The sequence below is a fragment of the Callorhinus ursinus genome, unplaced genomic scaffold (genome assembly GCF_003265705.2).
Source record: "Callorhinus ursinus isolate GAN/ISIS: 27379988/994484 unplaced genomic scaffold, GSC_fseal_2.0 scaffold4, whole genome shotgun sequence".
Classification (NCBI taxonomy): domain Eukaryota; kingdom Metazoa; phylum Chordata; class Mammalia; order Carnivora; family Otariidae; genus Callorhinus; species Callorhinus ursinus.
The window spans coordinates 56494917-56514458 of NW_027397066.1; the positions used below are offsets into that span (position 1 = coordinate 56494917).

General features: G+C 35.1%; 1 protein-coding gene across 1 annotated transcript in view; it reads left to right on the plus strand.

Moving 5' to 3' along the window:
* The window catches only part of DCK (deoxycytidine kinase), a 32499-nt gene extending 19409 nt beyond the window's left edge, over nt 1–13090 (plus strand). Inside the window, exons 3-7 of the mRNA XM_025887686.2 lie at nt 2982–3175; nt 4177–4324; nt 6370–6485; nt 7269–7359; nt 9907–13090. Coding sequence (XP_025743471.1) covers nt 2982–3175; nt 4177–4324; nt 6370–6485; nt 7269–7359; nt 9907–9933 — 576 coding nt within the window. The 3' untranslated portion in view covers nt 9934–13090. The remainder of the gene's footprint in view (nt 1–2981; nt 3176–4176; nt 4325–6369; nt 6486–7268; nt 7360–9906) is intronic.
* Nucleotides 13091–19542: the final 6452 nt, after the last annotated feature.

Below are 19542 nucleotides of genomic sequence, written 5' to 3' on the forward strand. Positions count from 1 at the left end.
GAAATCACAAAATTTTAGGGAGGACTTATTCTGTTTTATTAGAAGATTGGGGCCTAAAATGCCTAGGGGGGCCAGGTAGTTAACAAATAAATCAGGCCTGTTGAGAGAATCAACAGGGAATGACAGGGGCTGATAAACTGGAGAGCATATGTCCCACCTAATGGAAGCATGGGTGACTTGGCTCTAGGTAATTTTTATTGAGAGGAACTACAGGCACAGTATTGCTTGGTTTTCACATTAAAAAACATTTTTTTTTCATTTGAGTATAGTTGACACACGATATTACATTAATTTCAGTTATATAGGAACTGAATACACAAGTGTATCTACCATCTGGCACCATACAATGCTATTACAATATAATTGACTATATTCTCTATGCTGTGCCTTTTATTCCTGTGACTTACTCATTCCAGAACCAGAAGCTTGTATCTCCCACTCCCTTCCACCCATTTTGCCCATCCCCCATCCTCCCTTCTGGCAGCCATCAGTTTGTTGTTCTCTGTATTTATAGATGATTCTGCTTTTTGTTTATTTTTTTATTCATTTGTTTTTTTCAGATTCCACATATGCATGAAATCATATATTTGCCTTTCTCATTTAACAATACCCTCTAGGTCCATCCATGTTGTCGCAAATGGCATAACCTCATCCTTTTTTTTGGCTGTGTACTATTCCACTATATGTATTTATATATATTTTTATTTTTTATATTTCTATATTTTGTATATATTTTATATATAGGATATATATATACACACACATATATATATAACATTTTCCTTATCCATTCATCTGTCAGTGGACACTTAGGTGGTTTCCATATCTTGGCTATTGTAAATAATGCTGCAATAAACAGAGGGGTACATCTACTTTTTTGAATTAGTGTTTTTGTTTTCTTTGGGTAAATACCCAGTAGTGGAATTGCTGAATCATATGGTCATTCTATTTTTAATCTTTGAGGAACCTTCTACTGTTTTTCACAGTGGCTGTACCAATTTACATTCCCACCAATAGTCTATGAGGATTCCTTTTGCTCTATATCCTTGCCAACAACACTTATTATCTTTTTTGATTTTAGCCATTCTGACAGGTATAAAGTAAGATCTCATGGTCTTGATTTGCATTTCCCTGATGATGAGTGTTGTTGAGGATCTTCTCATGTGTCTTTTGGCCATCTGTATGTCTTCTTTGGAAAAATATCCATTTAGGTCCTCTGTCCATTTTTTAATCAGATTGGGTTTTTTGGTGTTTAGTTGTGTGAGTTTTTTTTAGTATATTTTGGGTATTAACCCCTTATCAGATGGATATATCAATTACCAATATCTTCTTCCATTCAATAGATTGCCTTTTTGTTTTGTTGATGGTTTCCTTTGCTTTGCAAAAGCTTTTTATTTTGGTGTAGTCCCAATAGTTTATTTTTGCTTTTGGTCCCTTGCCTTAGGAGATGTATCTAGAAAAATGCTGCTATGGCTGATGTCAGAGAAATTACTGCCTGTATTCTCTTTTAGGTAGTTTTATGGTTTCACATTTAAGTCTCAAATCCATTTTGAGTTTATTTTTGTGTATGGTGTTAGAAAGTGGTCCAGTTTCATTCATTTACATATAGCTGTCCAGTTTTCCCAACACCATTTATTGAAGAGATGGTCTTTTCCCGATTGTATATTCTTGCCTCCTTTATCATAGATTAGTTAACCATATAAACATGGGTTTATTTCTGGGCTCTCTATTCTGTTCCTTTGATCTGTGTCTGTTTTTGTGCCAGTACCATACTGTTTTGATTACTACAGCTTTGTAGTTTATCTTAAAGTCTACGATTGTGATACTGTTACTGAAAGACCCAAGTTCAACTGCTCATCACTTGGAAAGCCAATACTCAAGAGATGAATTCTGATTGGAAAGGAATATGAGCTTTATTCAGGAGATCCACCAGCTGGGGAGAAGGTGGACTCTTGTCCAAAAACCAACTCCAGGGTTTCTGCCTGGCCCAAAGATTTTTAAAGGAACTTTAGGGCAGTTAATCAGTAAAAGGGAGCACAGTGGTCTTTAACACTTCTTGATTGTGTGCAGACTCAGTGGTGCCGGCTACAGACCTTATCGTGGTGCTCAGAGATTGTGTATTGGTGCCCCGGGGTGGGGGAGGGATGTTGTTCAAGAGGGTTTGGTTCCGGGTTTTTCTAGGAAACAATATAGAATCTATAGATACACCAAGAAAGTTTTAGTTAATCCATCACTCAGGGCTAAAGGTGCTTGCTAAAACTTACAGACTACTAAGTTGGCTGGAGGGGCAGAGGCCGCGGATTCAATACGATTTTCTTTGTTTTTCTTCAGGGTCTTTTTGTGGTTCCATACAAATTTTGGGGTTGTTTGTTCTAGTTCCATGGAAAATGCTGTTGGTGGTTTTTGCGTTTTTAAAAAGAAGATATAATCTAGGTATATTATGTGAAATTATTTAGCTATTAAATATTGACAGCTGGGGCGCCTGGGTGGCTCCGTTGGTTAAGCATCTGGTCGTGACCTTCCACTCAGCTCATGATCCCAAGGTCCTGGAGCCCGCTCAGCGGGAAGGCTGCTTCTCCCTTTCTCTCTCCCTCTGCCTGCCACTCTCCCTGCTGTGCTCTTTCTCTCTGTCAATAAATAAATAAAATCTTTAAAAAACGAGTTAAATAACTATTGACAACTAATTCAAATGTTTAAAAGGGCTAAACAAGTATTTTCTGCCATAGGCTTTTAGTTTGTGACTTCTTGTGGATAAGCTCTAAGGAACCGATGGTTAAACTAGACTTTCAGGTTCTTCTAGACCTCAGGCAACCTGAAAACTGCAATGGGAAAGAGCTGGAGGAAGAGGACTTCAATCATCTTGGTTTTGCTAATTGTGATGCATTTATTTATCTAACTTCTTTTTGAGCTTTTTTTAAAATTTAAATAGCTCTATTGATCATTAATTTTGCTTTTTGTTTCTTTTTTCAAATTCAAAATAGGAACTGACAGCATCTCAGGAAAGTGGTGGAAATGTTCTTCAGATGATGTATGAGAAACCTGAACGGTGGTCTTTTACCTTCCAGTCATATGCCTGCCTCAGTCGAATACGAGCCCAGCTTGCCTGTCTTGATGGCAAGCTCAAAGATGCAGAGAAACCTGTATTATTTTTTGAACGATCTATATACAGTGACAGGTATATATAAATGACTTGCCCTTGTCATTCTGGAATCATGGCTTGGAACTGGGATTTTTATTTCTGTTTCTGATAATTAAAGGAATAAGAGAGGCTGTGTTGAGGATTTGAGATGCAACATTACCTTTAGCAGTTTGGTAGTAACGGCATTCCCTAGTTCTAGCATTATTAATTGCTAGCTTCCATGGAAACTTTAGGGAATATGATAGCCATCTCATTCAGATTTGCAGAGAAGTTTTTTTTCTTCCAACCCTCTTAAAATTTTCATCTACTCTGGTTAAGTCTGTATCTATATTCAAGACTTGCATCTTGAGCAAGATCAAAAATCTCTAAGGGGGCCTTAGAGTTACCCTGCTTGTGCAAGGATTCTTTTAAGCCAGAGAGTTGGCTCAGAACAAATGTTCTCAAACTTTGTTCTCAGGATCCCTTTTCATTCTTAATATAATGATTGAAGAGCCCAAAGAGCTTTGTGTCTTACTGATGTTTATGTTATTAAAAATTAAGATTGAAAAATATAAAGAACATTTACTAATTTATTTAAAATTAGTAATAATAAACCCATTACATATTAGCATAAATAACCTACTTGCAAAAATTATATTTTTCAAAACAAAAAAATTAGAAGAGGATTGTTTTATATTTTTGCAAATCTCTTTAATGTCTAAATGGGAGATAGCTGGATTCTCATTTATGCTTCTATATTCAGTCTGTGTACCATGTGGTTGAAGTATTGTATATACAGTAATCTGGCCTCTCACGGAACCCTTGGAAAGATCTTGGGGACTAGCAGGGGTCCTTACACTACATTTTTGAGAACTGCTGGCCAAGAACATATTTCTTGTAGTTGGAGATATTCTATTGATTTTTTCTGCTGTCTAAGGCATTATCTGCCATGGATTTTAGGAGAATGTTCCATGTCCATTTAATAGATTTATTTTCTCTTTTCTATTTCTTTGTGTTTTTTGGAAAAGAATTATGTTTTGATGTAGACTCTCTTTCAGGTATGTCTTTGCATCTAATTTGTATGAATCTGACTGTATGAATGAAACAGAATGGACAATTTATCAAGACTGGCATGACTGGATGAATCAACAGTTTGGCCAAAGCCTTGAACTGGATGGAATCATTTATCTTCGAGCCACTCCAGAGGTGAGACTCAATAAAAATTTGCTTGCTAGGGCGCCTGGGTAGCTCAATCAGTTAAACGTCTATCTTTGGCTCAGGTAATGATTCCAGAATCCCAGGATCGAGCCCCGAGTCAGGCTCCCTACTCAGCCAGGCTCCCTGCTCAGTGGGGAGTCTGCTTCTCCCTCTCCTTTTGCCCCTCCCCCTGTGCATGCTCTCTCTCTTGCTCACTCTCTAAAATAAATAAAATCTTCAAAAAAAAAAGTGTTTTAAAAAAATTTGCTTGCTCCATTGACAATTTAAAGTAATATTTAGAAGTCCTTTTAGTGGTATGCAGTGAAGGCATTTTAGTTTAACTCCACTCCCTACTCTCTACTCCCCACATCCAAATTAGAAACTCAAACTGTATAGATAGAAGCATTCTCTTTTCCCAGCAAAGAAGAAACCCAGATTTGGCATGTTGCTCTGTTAGGCCCTTCTCTGTGCTTCCTCAGTTTTGTTCTTCATTATTTCTTCCCAACTTCTGCAAGGTCTCTTATCTATCACAGCTAGGTTAAAAAATTTGCTCAAGCAACTCCTAGAATATAGGCTTCTTGGTGTGAGACCGGGTATTTTAATTACTGTTGAATTTCCATTGCCTAGAACAGGGCCTACGTACATAGTAGGAACTCAGCAAAATTTATGAATGAATCTCAAAGCTGATGAAAGTCCATTTCAAGAAATCTTTTATGTTTGTTCATGGGTCGGACTGGATGGCAGCCTCAGCTGAGAAGAGACTTAGAGGACCCTTACCATTTTCAGTTGAGGGAGCTTACTTGTGCTTTTCGTGATAGGTTATAACATAGCCATTCTTTTTTTTTTTTTTTAAGATTTTATTTATTTATTTCAGAGAGAGAGACAGAGATAGCAAGAGAGAGCACGAGCAGGGAAGAGAGGGAGAAGCAGTTGCCCTGCTGAGCAGGGAGACCGATGCAGGGTTCCATCCTAGGACCCCTGGGATCATGACCCGAGCTAAAGGCAGATGTTTAACGAGCTGAGCCACCCAGGTGCCCCCATTCTTGTTTATATATGAAATTATGTAATGAATCCAGGAAGTAGATTCCTTTCATAAAGCTAACCTAAATAAGAGCTTACTCTATTAACAAATTTCTGGTTTTCGTGCTTACATTCCAGTTTTTCTATGTTTTTTATTCCTATGTCTTCCCTAAGCCACAAAGTAGGCTCTGATGAATATAAATGTCATGACTTTTAGCCTGAAAGAATACTGTGTTGTTATTGAAGCTGAATTTTCAAAGAAACTAGGTTTCAGATTCCAAGTGATGATTTTGTTCTTTTTAATATCAAGGAAGCCAGAATTAACAATAATTTTGAAATTCACTTATTTATTTTTTGAAAAGAATTTTTTGTTTTTAATTAAGAAAATAGTAAATGCAAATGTAGAACATAAAGAATACTAATAATTTCATTTTGCTAGAAAATATAGCCAGTATCTTAAAGTCTATAAACACAAAACTTTGATTTCATCAATATTATTTGTAATATCTTTTAATTGCAGGATCATTTAAGTATTTGAAAAGAGGATTTATGGGCGCCTGGGTGGCTCAGATAGTTAAGCGTCTGCCTTCAGCTCAGGTCATGATCCCAGGGTCCTGGGATCGAGTCCTGCATCGGGCTCCCTGCTCAGAGGGGATCCTGCTTCTCCCTCTGCCTCTCTCTCTCTCTCTCTCTCTGTCTCTCATGAATAAATAAATAAAGTCTTAAAAAGAGGATTTATAATAAATTTTGCAGCACAGTTTGGTATATTGAACTTTTTACTGAACTTACTTTACAGTATTTTTCAAGTATGGATCCCGTAAGTTTATAGACTGAAAGTACTACTACTTGGTTTAGAGACACCAAATGGTTGAAAAGCATAAGGAGGGAAAAATGAACTATTTCAACTTTCTAGAAGGAATAAATGGAGATTTTGGCTAGCATAACTAAAGAAATACTAGAGAAGAAAAATTTAATGGCCGCAGACAAGAATAATTGTTCCTTGCCCCAACCCCTTTCTTATTGTTTGCTTTTAGAAATGCTTGAATAGAATATATTTACGAGGAAGAAATGAAGAACAAGGCATTCCTCTTGAATATTTAGAGAAGCTACACTATAAGCATGAGAGCTGGCTACTGCATAGAACACTGAAGTAAGACTTCCTTATTCTTATTTACTATTTATTTTAAAGACCTTATCAAATTTTAATCTAAACATGTACAGATTTTCATTTTCAGCCATTTTTATTTTGAACTAGTATTATAGGATCTCCCAGAATTGGGTATGAATTTTTGTTCTTTTTATTGTAATGAGATCCTATTTTCTTAAAATTTTTATAGCTGATCTCCTCCAGTGGTATTGACAGCATGATATATGGAATTTAAGTGATGAAGTAGGAAATATATATGTGTGCAGATATATTAGGTACTCACTTTCAGAGAGAATTTAAGATAAGATACTTCAGATTTGTTTTTTAGATCAAGGCTTGGGAAGTAGTATAGCACAGTTATTAAGAGCATGGACTTTGTTGTCATTAGTCAGATCTTGGGTCAAATCCAGGTTTGTTGGTGTGTAACCTTAGGCATGCATCCCTTGAGCCTCAGAGTGACCTTCCTGAGCTTTAGTTTTCTCATCTTCAAAATGCAAACATTCCTTACTTTAGGGGAAGTTTTTGGTTTTTGAGAAGAATTACATGTCACAATGCCTAACTTTATATACTTTATACTTGAGATTTTTAGATATTAGTATTATTATATAGTAGTAAGTCTAGGGGAGAAAGAAGGGGCTTCCAGATAAAGTACTTGCTGGATAAATTTAATGTAAAATGATTGACAACATTTGATTTTCCAGAGATAGTATAAGAGTGAGTTTTTAGTGTTTGTCTTTATTTATTGCTTTTTCTAATTATTTTTTTCCATCTCTCTTTTTAAAATAGAACCAACTTTGATTTTCTACAAGAAATCCCTATTTTAACACTGGATATTAATGAAGACTTTAAAGACAAACACGACGGTCTGATTGAAAAGGTAGATTTATACAAAGACTATACACTAATATTTGTTTTGTTTTATCTAGAAAAGTGTGGTAACTTGTGAGAAAACAATTTTCTAACAAAAGAATACATAAAATTACAGTAAGAAATAGTTAAGAGCTTTAGAGGGGTTTAGACCTCAGATAATAACCCTAACTTTAAATTCTAGCTTTGTGGCCTTACCTAGAATGGGGAGGTTCTTTTCTCCTTTAGTCCCTTTATCTGTAATATGGGGATAATCACATTAACCGAAGTTCTTACTCACCCCCTTCCCTTCTTCCCCTCTTCCTTCTCTCACCAATCTTTAGGTATTTGAATAATAAACTACTTGTGAAACTAAATTCATCTTTTTCAACTAAATTCAGTATGGAAGATATTTGAAGTTGTAGGATAAAGATTTCATCCATTTTTTTATTAGCTAAAGTCTTTTTTTTTTTTTTAAGATTTTATTTATTTATTTGACAGAGACAGAGACACAGCGAGAACAGGAACACAAGCAGGGGGAGTGGGAGAGGGAGAAGCAGGCTTCCTGCTGAGCAGGGAGCCTGATGCAGGGCTCGATCCCAGGACCCTGGGATCATGACCTGAGCCGAAGGCAGATGCTTAATGACTGAGCCACCCAGGCGCCCTATTAGCTGAAGTCTTGAGATTAAAGGATTTTTAGTTCTGACTTTTATGTGGGACCTTGTCAATGAAGAATTGGCATTGCCTGATCATTGAGTTATTGTCCTAATCAGAGTTAATCTATCATCTATGTATTTGGGAGCTGATTACATTCTATTAGTGAATGGTGCTTGTACTGATAAAGGGACTGGGAGAAAACCTATTGATGTACACTTGAGAGAGAATAGTAATGAGAATTGTATAATAAATATCCCGCTATCCATGTTAATTAACTTAGTGGTGATCCAAGATCTAAAATCGAAGCCACATTTTTTTGGTTTGTTTAGTTTTAAGAGAAATTTGATTTTTTTTTTCTCCTTCATAAAATGCCTGCTATTTACTGTAACAGAAACCTGATATTCATAACGGATATATCTCAAGAATTTTGAAAATCTCAACATTTATTATTAAATACTCTGTAGCATATAGTTTTTCTCAGGCTAGAAACAAAGTAAAGCATATCTGGAAAATTCAGATGACGTCTTCATACCATAATGATGTTAAAAATATAGGATATAGGGGCACCTGGGTGGCACAGTCAGTTAAGCGTCTGCCTTCGGCTCAGGTCATGATCCCAGGGTCCTGGGATGGAGTCCTGCATCCAGATCCCTGCTTGACAGGGAGGCTGCTTCTTCCTCTTTCCCTGCTTATGCTTGCTCTCTCTCTCTCTCTCTCTTGCTCGCTGTCTCTCTCTAATATAAATAAAACTTTAAAAAAATTTAAAAAAATAGGATATAATTCATTCGTAATACTATGAAAATAAATGAAATAAAATTAAATCAGCCATTGTAATACTAACAGCCAACCAACATTTTTAACTGAGTTGAATCTATAAAACCACTGTTTAATTTTATCTAACACTTCTGTTTTAACTAAGAATAGTCTTTAAATGTTATTGTTTACTTTTACTTTCATTAATAATGCTGGTAGTTGGCTTTCTTTTTCTTATTGAAATCCATAACTGACATACAATGTTATATATAGTTTTAGGTGTACAACATATTGATTCCACAGTTCTATATGTTATGCAATGCTTACCACCATAAGCGTAGTCACCATCTGTCACCATGTAACATTATTACAGTAGTTATTTTTTAGGTATTTCTTTAGGTATTTTTACAAGGCAGTAATCTTCGTTTCTTCCGAAGAAGTACTGTGTCATCTAGAATTTATGGAGAACAGAATCTTTTTGCATTGTGATGTTGGTCAGTTGGTTAGGTTCATTCACAACTTATATGACGTTTCCTTGCATATTAACATCACAGATTTGTATACATGATTCAAATTTGTGCTTCAGAAAAATTACAAAGTTTACATGTCTGGACATTCAGAGTTGTTTAAATCATAACAATTACTTACGTTTTTGGTGCTAAAGCTGTATGTCAGTGGTCTATGTTATTATAAAGAGATAATGAAATTGTGTTAAGGCTGTTACAGAACTGTATCAATCTTAGATGTAAACTTAACTCCTGTAATGACATTTTGGGTCATTTATCTTTTTCTTTTTTAAGATTTTATTTATTTATTTGACAGAGAGAGAGACAGCAAGAGCAGGAACACAAGCAGGGGCAGAGGGAGAGGGAGAAGCAGGCTTCCCGCAGAGCAGGGAGCCCGATGCGGGGCTCGATCCCAGGACCCTGGGATCCTGACCTGAGCCGAAGGCAGATGCTTAACAACTGAGCCACCCAGGCGCCCCTAGGTCATTTATCTTTTACTCCTGAAGTACTAATATATCTTTTGAAAATAAATGCTGTGGCTTTGTGATGGAGTTACTTATACAGTTTGGGTCTTCAGCTGTTCTATACTATTAAATAGAGGTGAAAATTAGACATTTCCGATTAGTCAAGGAATTACATTAATATTTATTTCCTCCCCTCAGGTCAAAGAATTTTTGAGCACTTTGTGATTTTGCTGAAGACTACAGGCAACCAAATGATTCCAGCTTTGTGTATCTTCGTAGCTCAATATTGATACAAGTCTCTAGAAAACCCAGGTTTTTTACCATTTTTGTTCCAAGAAAAAAATTGTTTTGATGAATTCTATATAAAAGTTCACGAGCAGTTTCTTTTCTTTTATGCTTTAAAAAAAATTAAGACATCTAATTATCTCTCACAACATCTAGAGGTAGATGGTTCCAGAGTAAGTACTGGCCAAATTACACCATAAAGAACCCAGCCTCCTGTTTTCCCCTCCATTATTCTCCTCAGTGGGCTGTCTGCCCATCCCCCCCTTGCTTCTTATTTCACTGGTGACCAGTTTCTTAACTGGGAGCTTTAATATTACATGTAAATGGTAATGTGACTCGTGTAAATTAGTGTACCTATTACAAGCTGAAAAGCGGGATTTAAGGAATCCCTAAAAAAGGATTATGAAGTTTTATTTTAAATACTTTTGATCAAGTGTCTCCCCTTCCATCTTAATTTATGTGGAAGATAAGACCAGTTTAGTATTTAATTACTTCATTGATATTTATGAATGTGTCTATAACTCATTAATAAAGGAGCAGGTCAGACTTTGTTCCCATTTTGTAATGGCATAACTTACCAGTATTTAATCTTTTTTTCCTGCTCTTGTTTCCACATTTGTGGGGTGGGTGAGACTGCATCTTTTTGCATGGGATTTTAGAGGATTAAAGATGAAATGATAACTTAAAATGTTTCTGTACTTAAAAGATAAATGAGTTTAAAGTTTCAATTTATATGGAGCTTAAAATAGCTACCTACTTTCTCTCAGACCATTCTTTTAGAATGGAATATTACTCGTATAGTTAAAAGATGGTTTAAATTATGATTGTCTTTAACTCATTTGAGGTGAAAGTATAGTTTTCCCTAAATTTCTTCCCATTTTTATCAGTAAAAATTTAGTGGAACAGAACAAGGGATAAGTTTTTCTATTTTATTTTTTATTGACCCTGTGCTGGGAACGAGTAGTTTTTCTTTCCCTTTATACTTGGTCAGAAGTCAAAACAGAAACTGAAGACAAGATCGATTATCTTCTTAGCAGTGCAGTCTCTTTTATCCCAGCTCTTACTTCCTGCCCTTACTTTCTTACTCTCTGGATTAATTAGGCAGCCTGCTATTTTCTTTTTCTTTTTTTTTTTTTTTTTAGTTTTTATTTATTTATTTTTTTAGTAATCTCTATACTCAACATGGGTCTCCAACTCACAACACCAAGATCAAGAGTGCATGCCCTTCTGACTGAGCCAGCCAGGCGCCCTGGCAGCCTGCTGTTTGAAAGTTTAAATGAAAGTCACACATTTCTGCTTTGAGAGCGTCATGATCACTCGTCGTTTCACGGTTTGCTTTGCTTCTGTGTAGGGTTATACCTTAGGGTTTTTTCCTCCTCCTCTAAATTACTGATAAAAATCATCTTGTTTTATATGTTCTGTATCTTGAAAGCATTATCATTTTTGTTAAGTATATATAAGGAAATATAATAGTAAAGAAGACAAGGAGGTAGAATAGTTGTAATTTTTAAAAAATCTGCATGGATTCATTTTAGGTCTGTAGATAAAGTTTTTTTTCAAGTTTATTTAGTTAAGGTGTGTAGTGTTTTTTTCTATGAATTTAACCTTTCTACTTGACATTTTGGAAAAATTCTGTTTTTGGAAAATGAGGGGAAGAGTCACTTTGACTATGAAACTCGTTTTCCTTTTTAAAATGGCATTTTTTGTTTTGGTTTTTTGATAATCAAGGATGATAATTTTGTAGGTTAAACATTGGGATGCACTGATCTTTTGAAAGGGAGACTTTGTCTCAAGTTCTACACTCACCATGAATATTGAAACTCTCTCATGATATTGTATGGGGTTTTTTTGTTTGTGTTTGATACAAATGAATTTACTTACTAAATATTAGCTTAATAAATAAGTATAAATCTCATGAACTGTGATAGAGCTATACCCATTGAAATGATTATCTTTTTAAAATTAAAATTCTACTTTTGAAGAAAAAAATTATGAATATAAAAAGGTGACAGTGGTTTAAATAACACTGAATCTGTTTTAAGTGAAGACATCATTTAGAGATTTTTAGTAACCTCTAGAAATGTTTAACTTAATGCCTTTTTTAAATCTGTAGAATTGAATAAAAGCTTAAAAAATTTGTTTGTTATGACTCAAAAGATGTAGCATTGGGTGGGTCAAGAGTATTGAGCCTAGTGGTCTGAATTATCTCTTTGGATCCTATTTCCCATATTAGATCATCTTACATCAGACTGTATGTACTAATTTTTATAGTTGACTCTTTTAAGAAGGTAATTTTAATTGTGCATTCCCTCATCAGAATATTTTCATCTTCTATGTCTGAAACTTTGAGCACTGTATACTGAACTGCCTAGAAATTAGGTCTGTCATATTTTAAAGGACACAGAGTCCCAAAGTATTTTTTATAGAGAGATGTAAATTTTATTACCTCCAGAAATGCTAAACCAGATTACAGACCTTATTTGGATTTTATCAGTCTCTCTCTTGTTTAACTTTTTAAAATAGACTTTATTTTTTAGAGCAGTTTTAGGTTCACAGCAAAATTAAGTAGGAAGTACAGTTCCCATATACTCTTTTCTCCCATATTTGTACGGCCTTTTCCACTATCAACATCCCCCACCAGAGTGGTACACTTGTTTTAATCAATGAACCTACATCGTCACATTATCACTCAAAGTCCATAGTTTACATTAAGGTTTATTCAGTGTTGTGCATTTGTGGGTTTTGACAAATGAATAATCACATATATCCACCACTGTAGTATCATACAAAATAGTTTTATGGCCCCCCCAAATCCTCTGTGTTCTGTTCATCACCCCCACCCAACCTCTGGCTACCACTAATCTTTTTATTGTCTACATAGTTTTGCCTTTTCCAGAAAGTCATTTAGTTGGAAGCATTCAGTATGTAGCCTTTTCAAATTGGCTTCCACTTAGTAATTTGCATTTAGTTTCTTCCATGGCTTCTTTTCATGGCTTGATAGCTTGTTCTTTTTTTTTAAACACTGAATAATCCATTGTCTCCATGTACCATCGTTATCCACTCCCCTGCTGAAGGACATCTTGGTTGCTTCCAAGTTTTGGCAGTTATGAATAAAGCTGCTATAAACATCTGTGTGTGGATTTTTGTGTGGACAAAAGTTTTGAGGTCACTTGGGTGAATATCAAGGAGTGCAGTTGCTGGATTGTATGGTAAGAGTGTGTTTAGGTTTTTAAGAAACTTCGTAACTGTCTCCCAGAATGGTTGTATCATTTTGCTATCTTACTCCTAATGAATGTGAGTTCCTGTTGCCTCACAACCTTGCCAGTACTTGGTGTTACCAGTGGTTTGGATTTTGGCCATGCTAATAGGTATATGGTTGTATCTCGTTTTAATTTGCAGTTTCCTAATGACATTATATTAACCATCTTTTCATATGTTTATTTGCCATCTGTATATCTTTGCTGAGGTGTCTTTTAAGATCTTTTGCCCATTTTTAATTGGGTTCATTTTCTTATTGAGTTTTAAGAGTTCTTTGTATACTTTAGATAACAGTCCTTTATCAGATGTGTCATTTGCAAATACTTTCTCCCAGTCCGTGGTTTATCTTACCCTCTTGACATTGTTTTTCACAGAGCAGAAATTTTTAATTTTAATGAAGTCCAGCTTATTAATTATTTCTCTTATGGATTATATCTTATGTTGCTTCTTTGTTGTTGTTGTTGTTGTTGTTGTTTTTGTCCTATAACTTGTGTTGTTTCTAAAAAATCATTGCCATACCCAAGGTCATCTAGGGTTTCTCCTGTGTTATCTTCTAGGACTTTTAGAACTATGCATTTTACATTTAGGTCTATGATCCATTTTGAGTTAATTTTGTGAAGGGTGTAGGGTCAACGTCTGGATTCCTCTTTTTGTTTGTGGATGTCCGGTTGTTCCAGCACCATTTGTTGGAAAGATAATTGCTTCACTGTCCGGCCTTTGCTCCTTTGTTGAAGATCACTTGACTATGTATACATTGATCTCTTTGTCTGTTCTTTTGCCATACTGTCTTGATTAGCTTTATATTAAGTCTTGAAGATGGATAATTTTGTGTTTCCTAGAGGCCTGAGCTACTTAGGTTTAGTAATACTTTGGAGGCTTTTTGAGGCTATCCTAACAAGGTTTTGTTTTTTTTTTTTTCAAGTATTTATTTGTATGATGAATTTTTTTCTCATCTTCAGTTAGTTGAATTAATATTTTTCCTTATCCTATATAGTTCCTTACAATGTTGTCATTAATTATAAAGTATATTAGTCCTGAGATTAGTAATGCCAAATCCAGTCTTCCCCCATAAGAACTGTTCAATTAATAACTTTTTGCCATAATATGTCTTGGAAAGTTATATCACTTTACAGACAATCACCCTTTTTGCTCTTTGGGTACAAAGACTTTCTCTACACCAAAATACACTAAACAAGTATGCAGTAAAAATCAATATTTAAGCCATTACCATCTCAGACAAAAACATACTAATTTACTTAACACTTTCCATACCGAGGTTATCATTTTGAAAACATGAATTATGCATCAGGTTATTTTGCTTTGCATAAGTATGTCAAATGAGAGGAATGAAGAGGTTGCATCTTCTAGGACTCTAGTCTGTTATGTGCAGATGGCATTTCCATGTGTTTTGAAGTTCCCTAAAGGGTTGTTGTTGTTGTGTTATAAGTTAATTTTAAGTGCAGTTTGAATCATTAGTCCCCAAAAGGGTGGAAAATTGGTGGGAAGACATGCTACAGAAAGCAGAATTTATCTTCCAAAGAATGATTTCTTTATTCTTCTCCTCCACTAACCACCATCCACTATCAAGTTTTCCACCTTGGCAAGTATAATAAGCCTTTTTTACAATATATTTTACATATAATCCATATTGTTTATTGCTTATAAATTTGTTCTTATTCAGTTGATGCTTTTTTGGTATCTTGGTATATAATATCATGTATTCTTGGTATATGATATAATGTGTCCCACTAAAATTAATGAGAAAAGTTTTCATTTAAAAACTTTTTACTTAGTGACAGTGCTTTCAGCAATACAGACGGTGAGGGATAGGTGTGGAATTCGAGGAAGTTTTACCTACTCCCTTGCCTGGTATTTTAAATATTGAATAAGTTTTACCCCCACCATTTTTTAGATTATTGTGGCTATGGCTCTATAAATGTATGTTTATTGACTTAAGTGGGCTCCACGCCCAGTGTTGGAGCCCACTGCGGGGCTTGAAATTCATAACCCTGAGATCAAGACCTGAGCTGAGATCAAGAGTTGGACACTTAACCAACTGAGCCACTCAGATGCCCTGAGTTATAAATTCTTAATACGATATTGATATTCTCAGAATATATCAATAAGAAGTGGTTCAGGGATTTCACAAAAAATTAACACCCAAGTTCTGCTTTGGCAGATTTTAAATTGATAGTGAAGTGTTTTTTTTTTTAAAGAGCCAAGACCATCCTTAAGGAAGTTTAATAGCAGTATGGATATCCTTTGAATTTATTTAGTTTTAGTTCTATGCCTAGTATATGAAAAGTACTATACTAATCAGTGTCCACTGCACTAGAATAAAAGGTGACAATTAGAAGTCAAACTAGGTAACAGTACTTTGGCTTTTGGTTTGGTTTTTATGATGAGCTTAAAAATGTTTTATATGTAGACTAGTAAGTACCATAAGTAAGATAAAAGTACCATATAATATTATTATAAAATCCTTTCATATAACTGTCTTCTAGCCTCACAAGTCTGTAGAAGACAGAATTTATCACCATTTCACGGATGTGAGAGCCTAAGGGATTTCTCAAGATCCCACAAAAATTAACAAATCTGAAACAAGAACCCAAATATTTGACTCTGGCATATAGGTTCATTTTAGTCAACAGTGACTCTATTTTTACCTCTGCTTTTTTTTTTTAAACATCTGCTCTTTGTATCTAAGGTTATTTTTATTTTCTTCCTTAATTCTGGGCAGTATTTAATGCCTGTTTCTAATAGCAATTAAAAATAAAAATTTGATAACAAAAGTAGTTAATAAAGCCCATGATTATTTCATAGTTAAACCAGTAGTTATAGTCATTTGCCACATGAGGTCATTATATACTTGATTCTTTCCTCTCTTTGGCTATAATCCAAGCAAAATTATTTTGATGGTGAGTCCTTGGAAAAAGATAGGAGTTGATGAGAGGTCTTTTTTATTGCCAGAGCAAAAGCATTAATTGATTAATAAATACTTAATTGAGTGATATTTTATATGTTCAAATGTTGGGGGAAGAAATGTGCTTCTGGATTAAATATAGGCAATCAAAAGGCTTTATAGAATTATTTTACTATAAGGAAGTCTGCCATACAACTACCTGCTGCTTCTCTAAGTATTCGATTGAGGAATACCAATTTTTTTTTTTAATGGGATAGTACTTGGTTAGATAATTATGCTTAACAGGTTGACAGGGAATTTAATTTTCTAATGTTTACTCATTAGACTTTATATTAAGGGCTGTCCTGCCAAGCTGTTTACCATTTATTTAGCAATTGTGTATACGAAGAAACTTACATTTATTTTTACTATACTATGGAACTACACAGAGCTCAGACAGATGATTATTTTTCCAGGAAGAAAGATTTACTTAACAAAACTAAAGCCAAGAAAGTGATTGGGTAACAGAGGTAGTCAAAACCTGATCTTTGATTGACCCTGCTTCTGAGATGTATTACCTTTTTTTTTTAATATTTTTATTTATTTGAGAGAGAGAGAGCACATTGTACGCATGCAGCGGAGGAAGGGCAGAGAGAGGGAGAATCTCCATCAGACTCCACATTGAGTGCAGAGCCTGATGCAGGGTGGATCTCACAACCTTGGGATCATGACCTGAGCTGAAATCAGGAGTTGGTTGCTTAACCGAGCCACGCAGGTGCCCTGAGACATATCACCTCTTAATGCTTTTTTTTTTTTTAAGATTTTATTTATTTGAGAGAGAGAAAATGAGAGAGAGAGCACGAGAGGGGGGAGGGTCAGAGGGAGAAGCAGACTCCCTGCTGAGCAGGGAGCCCGATGTGGGACTACATCCTGGGACTACAGGATCATGACCTGAGTCGAAATGTGGGACTCGATCCTGGGACTCCAGGATCATGACCTGAGCCAAAGGTAGTAGTTTAACCAGCTGAGCCACCCAGGCGCCCCTGACCTCTTAATGTTAATTGGCATCACTTCAAAATGTTGGTGGTGATGCTGGTGTTTGGGGATATTGAATATATCTATATGTGTATGTAGGCACTGTTTTTTACCATCATTGCTTGTTTAAAACTAAGAAGGTTTATTCAAAGGTAAAGCATCTCTTAAAACTGCCATTTTGTCCTTGCTGTTACGGTCAGCTAGAGTGGAATCACTTTATGTTAAAAGAGTAAATTAGGAAATTGGCTAATGTTGTAAAACAATGTATGCTCCACTTGGCACAGAAATGCTATTTTGTTATGTTATACAATGCTTAGAATACTAGCTATCAAATCTGACTTGGGAACAGAATAGCTAATATGGGCATAAGTTATTATTTTGCTGATGGTTGACATGAACTGGTTGCTGGGTTAATTAATGAAATAAATCTGTTAAGTATGGTAACTAACTTAACAGACTGACCTTAAACAGACAATTGAATATTGTCCTCTTCAGAGTATTTACCTTCAGAGACTATATGTTTATTTCAAAGATTCTGTCATTATTCAAAACATTCTTAGATCTGAGTTTAGAATCTGAGTCAGATATTTCAAAAATATGATTCAGGTTCTTTTTTTGTGACTGGATATAATGTGTTTGTTTGATGACCATAAATCATTTAGTTACAGTTCAGTGAATAAAATGGGTAGTAAAACTGGAAAAAAGCTGCTTTGGGCCATAAAAGAAGGTAATAGTAAGACACTTAGATCTCTTGTTAAGCTTATGAAATATATGTGAATGAAATTCATACGTTTTTTGCTAATTCAAATGTTTTGACTAATGGCAGACTAAACTGAACATATAACCTCTTGGTATGGTTACTTCGAAGGCACTACTAAGTATAGAAGGTTCTGGTATAATTTTTAAAAAATACACCAAAACATTGTGTTCTGTTATGTTTCCATCTGGTACATACCAACAGTCATTATTAAGTAAGAATTTATTTATAATATTTTTAACATCACAGAGTTAGTATTGGTTAACAGTACAGGCTCCAGGGGTGCCTGGGTGGCTCAGTCGTTAAGCATCTGCCTTCAGCTCAGGTCATGATCCCAGAGTCCTGGGATCGAGTCCCGCATTGGGCTCCCTGCTCAGCGGGGAGTCTGCTTCTCCCCCTGCCTCTACTGCTCCCCCTGCTTGTGCTATCTCATTCTCTCTGTCAAATAAATAAAAAAAAATCTTAAAAAAAAAAAAAAGAATACAGCCTCCAAAGACAGAGTGCTGGCTTCAAATCCTGACCCTGCCACTTACTGTCTAGTTTTGGGCAAGCCATTATAACCTTGGGCAAATAATGTATTTTAATTTCCTTATCTAAGAGGGACACAAGTAATGGTACGCACTTATAAAGTTGTGTAACTTTAATGTGTAGTATATATAAAGCGTTTAGAACAATTCTCAATAAATGTTAGCCATTACTATTATTTCTTTTCATTCAGTGTGTTGGTGACTGAAAGCACCTGGAAAATTGAAAAGTTTGTGGAGTTATTAAAAATGAATGACTATAGGGCGCCTGGGTGGCTCAGTTGGTTAAGCAACTGCCTTCGGCTCAGGTCATGATCCTGGAGTCCTGGGATCGAGCCCCACATCGGGCTCCCTGCTCGGCAGGGAGTCTGCTTCTCCCTCTGACTCTCCTCCCTCTCATGCTCTCTCTCTTCCATTCTCTCTCTCTCAAATAAATAAATAAAATCTTTAAAAAAAAATAAAAATAAAAATGAATGACTATATCCACTGTATTTTTTTAAGTGGAATAGTTATAGTATGGTCCCCTTTCTCTCTAATAGATGGTTGGATGGATAGGTAGTTATAGAGATAGGTCTATATCTATCCATCTATTACTATACATAGTATGTACTTCCCTTTATATATATACTTATATGTGTATTTTCATACATATACATGTATGTATGGTATGTTGTGTATGGTATATGTTTGTGTAGAGAGAGATTCACTAAACTGTTCATTGTGGTTGCCCCTGGTGAGTGGGATTGGAGTGGTGGTTGAGAATGCCTTTGGTATAAAAATTAAAAATTAGGCAATTCATTTAATATTAAATTAGTCATTCTGCAGATATTTTATTAATTTCATACTACCTGCCAGGGACTGATGAAGGAAATTTAAGTTGTTAGGAATTACTCTTCTGCTTGAGGAACTTTGAAGCTACATAAAGGAGATTAGATTGCTACCTAAGTTCTTAGCATTTTCCTTTATTTTTTATTTTGTGTATTTTTATTTTTTGAGTGATGCTGAATATAAACATTTTTGGTGTCTTTATTAATGTTTTAGATAATTATAATTTTTCATGTGTGAATATAAAA